Consider the following 8755-nt stretch of genomic DNA (forward strand, 5'->3'; position numbering starts at 1 on the left):
ATCAATCAAGGACTCATGAACAGTTTCTTTCAGCAAAGAAATAGAAGACAATAGATCAACTGTTAACTATCCTGTATATACATACATACAAAATTTCTCCTTCTTTCCCTTCTCTTTTCTCACATCCCAGTTGCCCTTTACTCTTGAGCGTTTTCCTATCATTTCACAATGTCTATCATATCTCCGAGTTTAAATTAACTCTTTCATCAGATTATATTTCTCGAAGAGAATTTAAAGTAACACTGAAATTTTTTTCAAGAGTTGGAGAAATAGCCAAGCTTGGTGGTGCATTCCTGTAACCCCAGTAGTTGGGAGGCTGAAGCAGGAGGATTGCTGCAATTTTGAGCTCAGCCTGGGTTACTTAGTGAGATCAAGGCCGGCCTGAACTGCATAGAGAAAGCCTGCCTCAAAAAGACCCAAAGAAAAAAAGAGCTGGAGAAATACTGATGGACAAAATACTCAAAAAAAACCCCAAGCAAACAAAAAATGAAGTCCAGAGCTTTCTTTGCATAGTTGGCTTTTGAAGCCCTGGAGAAATCAATTTATGGAGGGTTAGTTTATGTGTAATAATCTAAGTTAAGAATTTTGGTATTCAGAAAGTCATATTTTATTATTTGGAGCAAGAGATACTCCACCCTGCAGTATCTGGGCCACTGGGTGGGAAACCTGTATATATCTTATTGCCATGCAGAATAAATAATCCAGTATGGAGGGGATTCCCATTACCCACAAATCAGGAGCGATATGATTATTTTTGTCATGCTGGCATCTTCACGTTGCCAGCTGAAACTGCTATCCCTCCAGAACTCATGAGCTTACAGGTGAGGCTTTTGGAAGGTGATGAGATTACGGGGGCTTATAGTTGACTTGCTATTAGGAGAGGGGTCTGGTCAGAAAAGGTGGATCATTGTGGGTGTGACCTGGAAGGGTACATCTCCCTTCCTGGCTCTTCCCTTGATCTCTCTGCTTTCCCCTGCCGTACCTCTGTGCCATGCCATCCTGCCTTGCAGCCAGCCAGCTGTGGACTGAACCTCTACAAACAGTGAGCCAAAATAAACCTCTCCTCCTTTAGGTTGTGAGTATTGGGTATTGTGTCCCAGCAAGGAGAAAGTGACTAAGACAAATGTTCACAGAGGTAATATTGAATGAAGGCCATCTGCAAGTGTCTGAATGGTCCTGATGGTGGGGGAAGGTGTTCTGGGGCCACTTTAATGATCCTACAAGAGCTATGGATTTGATGAGTCAAGCATTATTTATAGACATGTTTGGCTGTTTTTGCAGTTTCTTCACAAGTATTTTGCCAAGGTATGAATCATTTTATCAATGCTGAGTGAGAGAGTGGAATGCTTGGGAGAGTACCTTTTTTCTTTACCCTTCTTTCCTTCCTTCCTCCTTCTTTTTTTTTTTTTTTTTGAGATAGGACCTTATTATGTAGTTCAGGCAGGACTTGAACTCACTATGCAGCCCAGGCTGGCCTCAAACTCATGGCAGTCTTCCTGCCTCAGCCTCCCGAACGCTGGGATTACAGGTGTGCACCACCATGCCTGGCTACTCATTTTCTTTCTTTCTCTTTCTTTCATTTCTTTCTTTTGTTTTCTTTCTTCTTTCTTTCTTTCTTTCTTTCTTTCTTTCTTTCTTTCTTTTTCAATTTTGTTATAAGTGTTGAATTTCTCTTACATCTTTTGGATTGACTTCAAGCAAGGTACATAGTTTATTAGTTAGGCCAATTTTCTGGGTGACAGCATTCACACAGAAATCAGCCATGATATTTCCTTGATATTTCTGGTCTATTCTGTGAATAAGAGCATCACTTCTTTTATTAAAGAGTGTCAATTTTTATGACAGCTTCTTGTGAGGGTAACAATAGTGTGGAGAAGTCATCAGCAACTTGAGGTACATTTTTATGGGCCTGCAATAATGTTGAGAATCCCCTCTTTTTCCATAGCATACCAACATCATTGACTACTCCAAAAAACATAACTGCTACCCGTATAGTAGAGTTAGGGCAAATAATTCTGCATGTTGTATCAAATTATATATTGAGGAAGAACTCTTTCTTATAATTCACATTGGGTTGTAACAGCATACCCAATTTGATATTTTCCATTAGAATTTTCGGTATAAGAGCCATCAACATGGAGTAGTGGCCAGAAATATAGCTCAGCGGTGCAGTGCCTCTCTGGTAAGCTCTAGGTCCTGAGTTCGATTCCTGGTACCAAAACAAATAAACAACATGGAGTAGTAATTTGGGATTGGCCAGTGGAGCTTCCTATAAACTTAATGCTGGGGTCAAATTTTGAGAAGCCAATTTGACAGTTACAATTATCTCCTTTGTTGAGTAAAGATAGGAGGGTAGCCGAGTTTGAAGAATTATAGCGAAGAATGTGAAGGCTTGAAGGAGGCAGGCTCAGAATCTCACACGATTAGTTTGCAGGCTGAGAAATGCTGTGTGTGCTTGGTATTTAGTATTTTCACGGCGTTAGAAATCTGTATATGTAAATCATTTCCCTAAACACGTTCTGAAGATGATTTAATGACTTTGGTAGCTGTAGCTACTGCCTTTACACAATTTGGATAGGCTCTGGCCTGGGAGCTTGCAGGGGCTTTAAATCCTGTTGTAAAACTTGTGAAGTATGAAGGAGTCTCAGTAATACTATCCATGTATACTTTTGACTTTTTCAAGTCAAAGCAAATAAGCATTACCTTTCTCTGTCCACTAGGATGCTCAGAAGAGTATAGCAAAAGTCCCTAACCATGAATCATTTGGATTCTATTGGTATGTTTCCTGACATTGACTCTTAGATCTTGTACAAAGCACCATTCTCATCTGTGCAGTTTCTTTATAGGTGAGGTAGGAATGTTTCTTTCTTTCTTTTTTTTTTTTGGTACCAGAAATCAAACTCAGGACCTTGCACTTGCAAAGCAAAGCGTGTGCCACTGAGCTATATCCCCAGCCCCTGAGGTAGGAATGTTTCAAGGACTGTTATAGGGGACAATGAGCCTCTGTTTCACTAAGTTTTCTATTAAAAGGGCAAGTCCTCATATGGCTTTAGCTTTTTTTTTTTTGTTTGTTTGTTTTTTTGTTTTTGTTTTTCTCCGGTACCGGGAACCGAACTCACAACCTTGCACTTGCCATGGCTTTAGCTTTTTAAAATATACTGAGGGAATAGGAAGCAGTTCAGAAGATGAATGTGATTTTTTTTTGTGGCACTGGGGATCAAACCCAGGGCCTGGTGCATACTAATCAAATTCTGCACCACTTGAAATACTCATATATTCCCTAACCTAATCAACATGAAGTTTAATGAATTTGGTACTTTTAATTTTCTACATCTGTAGAAGGCCCATAGAGTGTCAGGCAGGGATGCCAGAGAGATCTATAATATCTATACTATTAACGAACTTAATAATCTCCACAAGACCATAAATTTAGCTCATCTTAGGGCCAGGGATATAGCTCAGTGGTACAAGCGCCTGCCTGGCAAGCTCCCTTTTTTCGTGTATTGTCTGTTAACAAAATGGGCTGATGAGCCCCTTCATCTTCCTAGCCCTTGAAGTGAGACTATTGTTTGAAAATTTCTTCTAGGCAGATTCAGAAATCCCAAGTGGATTTATCCTCTTTCTGTTTACAGCACTGGATAATGGCTTGGTCTAGTCTCACGAGAAATACTTTGAGAATAACTTCTGGTAACTCGTCTCATTCTTCTGGCTCTTTCTATTCCTTATTTGGAGGCATATGTGATAGGAACTCCAAAGTCTCTAGTTAGATCATTGCAATTACTGTTTTTAAGCATCCCCTGTGCCTAGGTCATAGGTTTCAAGACAAAATTTTAATTTGAGAGAGATGGGGAAAGAGATTAGACCAGATAGAACTCATCTTTGCCTTTAGATTCCTTATCATATCTGTAGCAAGACCAGTGACCCTGCCAACGGTCTTTTTGAGGTAGGGTTTCTCTATGCAGTTCAGGCCAGCCTTGATTTCACTATGTAACCCAGGCTGAGCTCAAAACCACAGCAATCCTCCTGCCTCAGCCTCCCAAGTACTGGGATTACAGGCATACACCACCAAGCCCGGGTATTTCTCCAACTCTTGAAAAAAGTGTCAGTGATGCTTCAAATTCTCTTCAACAAATATAATCTGAAACTGGGTGCAGTGTAAGCCCAGCACTCTGGGAAATCAAGACAGAAGAATCACAAATTGAGAAACACAGAGAATCATGGGTTTTCCCCATACTGTCTAAAAGGTGACCTACCAGGAAGCTTCAGCAAAACATAGGTATGCACAACAAATTTGGAGAGCTTAAGATGCAAAAGGAGTGGAACGTGGATTTAGGAGAGATTTACCCTGGAACTCTGGGGTCAGTACGAAATCGGTGAGTGCAGTGGGCCCGGTGGGGGTGGCATCTGGGTACTCGCTGAGCTCTGGCCTCAGCAGAAGGCTACATTCAGATCCCATTTCTGACACCAGAAACTGTCAAAAAGTGAAATCATATCAAGCTAGGGAAATTTAAAAGGATTGTTGCACATGGAAAAGAAGAGTTGGCAAACTGGGGGGCTTTGAAGATGGCAGGAAACTTGCTCATAGAAGTTATAGTTCAGTTTCTAAAGCACAAATGAAGAAGCACCCTGTTCCCACTGCGGCTGGCAGCTAGAGGCTTCCATTCCTCAAGGTGGGAGCACTGCATGAGCTACCGGTTTGTAGCTGATTGGTTAGGATGCTGTAAGGTCATTTTGAAGTGAAAAGAGTTTAAATTTTGTCGGTGGTTACAGCTAGCATTTTGGAGAAACTGAGACAGGTGTGTGTGTGTGTGTGTGCGCGTGTGAGTGTGTGTGTGCGTGTGTTACTGGGAGTTGAGCGCAGGGAGTTCTGAGCTAGACCCCAGGCATTTTTATTTTTAAAAATTTGACACAGGACCTCACTAAGATATTCAGGCTACCCCAAATATGTGATCCTCCTGTTTGAGCCTCCTGAATAGCTGTAATTACAGAAGGCCCCGTGGAGACAGTTTTGTTTTGATTTTGTGGTTGTGGCTGTTTGGTCTAGGAGTAAATACACACATAGCATACACATACACATACATACATAATATAATATACATAAACACACATAGCATACACATACACATACATAATATACATACACACATAGCATACACATACACATACATACATAATATACATAAACACACACTAAAATTTGCACATATATACATATACACATCTAATTTTAATTTTGAAAATTAAACAGGGATAATTTACAAATAGTAAAATTGACCTATTTTAGTTTCTATTTCTATAAGTTTTGACAAATGCATTAAACGTCACTACAATACAGAAGTAGTGTTCTGTCCAGCTGAACCCATAGCTGGAGTTGCTCCCAGAGAGGCGGTAGGGGAGTCTCTTCAGGGGACTTCTTCAAATTGTCCACACGTGGGGCTAATTGGGATTCCAAACAGCAAAGCACCTAATGCAGACTAGTTAGTCCAAAGTATTTATGAAGGTAATTTACGGGGGGCTGGAATGTACTTTTCTTGGACGGCAGGGCAGAGGACCCTTTCCCCGGGGATGCCTGTAGTGCCGTCTAAGGAGTTTATGTAAGGTTTAAGGCACAGGCACTTTGTGGGCATCTCTGGAGTTGTCCATAGCGACCAGATGTCCTCAGCCTGTGTTCCCTTCTTCTGGAAATAGACCATTACCACTCCCCAGCTGTCTGAAAATCAAGGCTGATGGCCATGTGTTTGCAACTTCCGTTAGCTGGCTCCTTCTTAGACACCATTACTTGGCCATGTCTGTCACTCCAAAAAGGTAGGGTCCACTTTACAGGCAATTCTGACAACTAGAGTTGGAAGATTTGGCTGTCATCCAGCCCAGTTTCTTTAATTTGTAAATGATAAGAACAAGGCCCCAGGAGAAGGCACTCGCAGAAGCCATATTGTGAACGAATCAGGGCTAGGACCCAGGGTCCTAGATTCCTATGTTAGGCCTCTATCTTGATTAGCTGGTTCCTTTCTTATGATTTCAAAGTGCCACCCTAGTCTGCTGGGGCCCCTTACTGCTGGCCAGGGAGGTTGAGGGACTTTTTTATGGGCCTGAGCTAGAAGGGGACCCGAGACTAGGACTCAACTGTCTCCTGCTTCCTCTTTGCCCTGAACAATTCTGTCACAACTGCTGACTTCTTCAGGGAAGGAACTCATGAACTCATGTGGTTCTTCAGGAGTCACATCCCTCATGTTAGATATGTGGAAAGCAGAGCCTAGGGGCCCCAGGCAACCTTTCCAAAGTCCTCCGGGCTTGAGTTGCACCAGGCAGGATGGGCAGTTTCATCCTTATTGATGGGTCCAAGGGCAACGAGGCTGCCTGGGTCAGGGCCAGCTCTGAACTCACTGTTTCCACAGGTGAATTTGCGGGGGCTGGTTCTTCCAGCATCATGTCTGTTCTGACTGACAGAGCCATAGTGAAGAAGGAGCTGCTGTCCCAAGTGGCCAAGAACAATGCCTACCGAGTCAATAACAAATACGACAAGAAGTATACACCACTGCCTATCAACAAAGTCGTCAAGTCGGCTCTGGAGCTGGTAGGGAAGGAGCTACCGTATTCAGTGACCCACATGAACTGTGAGCACTTCGTGACTAAGCTGCGCTATGGAGTTCCGCTCTCTGAACAGGTGCGTGCTCAGCCTGAGTCCCCTTCCCGAGAACCAGGCCATCTCCTTAGCTGTCGGTGGCTCGGCACCTGCTGCGGTTGGACCAGAATGGTGATAGGGACACAGACAAGACAAAATAGCAGAGACAGAATCCCTGCCCCTGAAGATGTCACATTTGAAGAGGGCACAAGGGTGGAGAGACACCCAGGTAAGATGGCAATGCAGATGAGAGCTGTTAGGAAGTGATGGCTAGGGAAGCGTGACCTAGACGTGACAGTCACTCCTGTTGCTGAGCCCTGCCTGCTCTCTGTCCCTGAGGTGACTTTCCACAGCCTTAGAAACAGGTTTTATTATCTCCATGTTATAGATGGAGAACCAAGGCTTGGAGTATTAGGGTCAGCTCTCCCAACTCATTCCATCAGGTATGGAGCCTCTAGTCCAGTAATGGCAAACCTTTTGGAGGCTGAGAGCCAAACTGCACCCTCAGACCCACTTATTTAACCTGAGCTGTGTCTGATTAAACTCTTCTGACTAATCTGGAAGTGGAAACCCGGTGAATGGACTGCGAGGGGCCCGGTGTGAACCTGGAGATGGGAAACTCTGGTCATGTTGGGCCAAATTTTTTTCTGCAAAGGATCAGATAGTGAACATCTCAAATTTTCTGAGCCATGTGGTTTCTCTCACTACCTGGACACAGATGGAATGTAAACGAATGGGCAAGGCTGTGTCCCAGTAAAATTGTATTTCTTTTTGCAAAAGTAGGTGGCAGGCTAGACTTGACTGAGGGGACAGAGTTTGCCAAATCCTGTCCTAAGAAAACTTGAAAATACAGTGTCATCCCTTTCCAGGAGACATCAAACTTTTAAAAAATCATAAATGTAAAAATGTTGCAAAGGATGGAATTTTTGGCATTTTGCATTCATGTTTTCTGTACATATTTTCTTAACCTTGGAGGTGCACATGTAGCTCATTCAGAGAGTGAAAAATGTCTTCCCGGTAATGTACATAGCCAAGCCACATAATATTGTAAACATAGTCAGCCATACTAGACAATTTCTTCTAGACAAAAATTAACAATTTTTGCCGGGTGTGGTGGCACACGCCTGTAATCCCAGCACTTGGGAGGCTTGAGGCAGGAGGATCGTTGTGAGTTCAAGGCCAGAATTGTAACCAGGGCTAGAAAGTGAGCTCAAAGTCAGCCTGAACTGCATAGCGAGACTCTGTCTCAAAAAGACAAAAAAAAAATTTTTAACAATTTTTTTCAGTTCAAATAAATGTGTTCCTGCTCATTTTATGACTGCCATCTCAATTTAGCATTCTGATTCTCAAGTTATAGCTAGATTAGGCAGACAGCCTCCCTCAGGAAACAGACCATCACCATCCTCCAGCTGTCTGGAGATCGAGGCTGATGGCCGTGACCATTTGTTTTGGGAGCCCTCTGACTGGGATCGATACATTCTTGAATCCTCCCATTTCCATCCAGGAATGTTTACCCCTTAGCCTGTGAGGCATAGATTCAGGTGGGGAAGGATGTGGCTCTTTTTTTTGTAAGGTAGGAGAAGGGCTATGAAGGAAAGGGGAGGTAAGTGGGGAGAATCCATACCTTTTGGTAGATAGAGCCCATATTATTAATTGAGAATTTGCCAGGCTTTCTGGGTCCTGGGGTCCTACAACAACTGCTCTCTTGTGCCCAGCAGCAGTGACTCTGTGGATGGGATTTGAGCTGTGGAAGACAGACCCGTTTCTAGACTGAGAGGTGGCATGCTAGGTGGTGGGGTGGGCTGCCTTGTATATATCTAAAAACACTTCAGAGGTTTTAGGGAGGAGTGCCAAGGGTCCACCTGGGAGACCCTGTTTTCAGGGGTGTTTGGCTGTCTGCTGTGCTTCTGAAGGGTTAGAAATCAAGCAAGCAGGGAGTACTCATAGGAAACAGCTCTCTTCTGTTTAGTTTTTTCTTGCCTGATGTCTCTTTGGAGTCCCTCCTCCAGGCATCTCATTAACTTGCCCTTCTTATATCTCAGTTCTTTTCTGTCTGTCTCCATAGAAGAGCCCTCCTCTGTGGCTGTGTAGGCCTCTGTGTTTTTCTTTTTTTCTTTTTTTTTATTTTAAAAA

At 43.1% G+C, this 8755-nt stretch overlaps 1 protein-coding gene across 3 annotated transcripts in view; it reads left to right on the top strand.

Moving 5' to 3' along the window:
• Window positions 1-8755, top strand: part of LOC102003559 (HRAS-like suppressor 2) — a 16915-nt gene that overhangs the window by 6038 nt on the left and 2122 nt on the right. For all 3 annotated transcript variants that reach the window (XM_005384675.2, XM_013514296.1, XM_013514294.1), the window contains one exon: window positions 6396-6664. In XM_005384675.2, the coding sequence (XP_005384732.1) occupies window positions 6396-6664 (269 nt within the window). The remainder of the gene's footprint in view (window positions 1-6395; window positions 6665-8755) is intronic.

Source organism: Chinchilla lanigera, unplaced genomic scaffold (assembly GCF_000276665.1).
Source record: "Chinchilla lanigera isolate Chin_1 unplaced genomic scaffold, ChiLan1.0 scaffold00021, whole genome shotgun sequence".
Classification (NCBI taxonomy): Eukaryota; Metazoa; Chordata; class Mammalia; order Rodentia; family Chinchillidae; genus Chinchilla; species Chinchilla lanigera.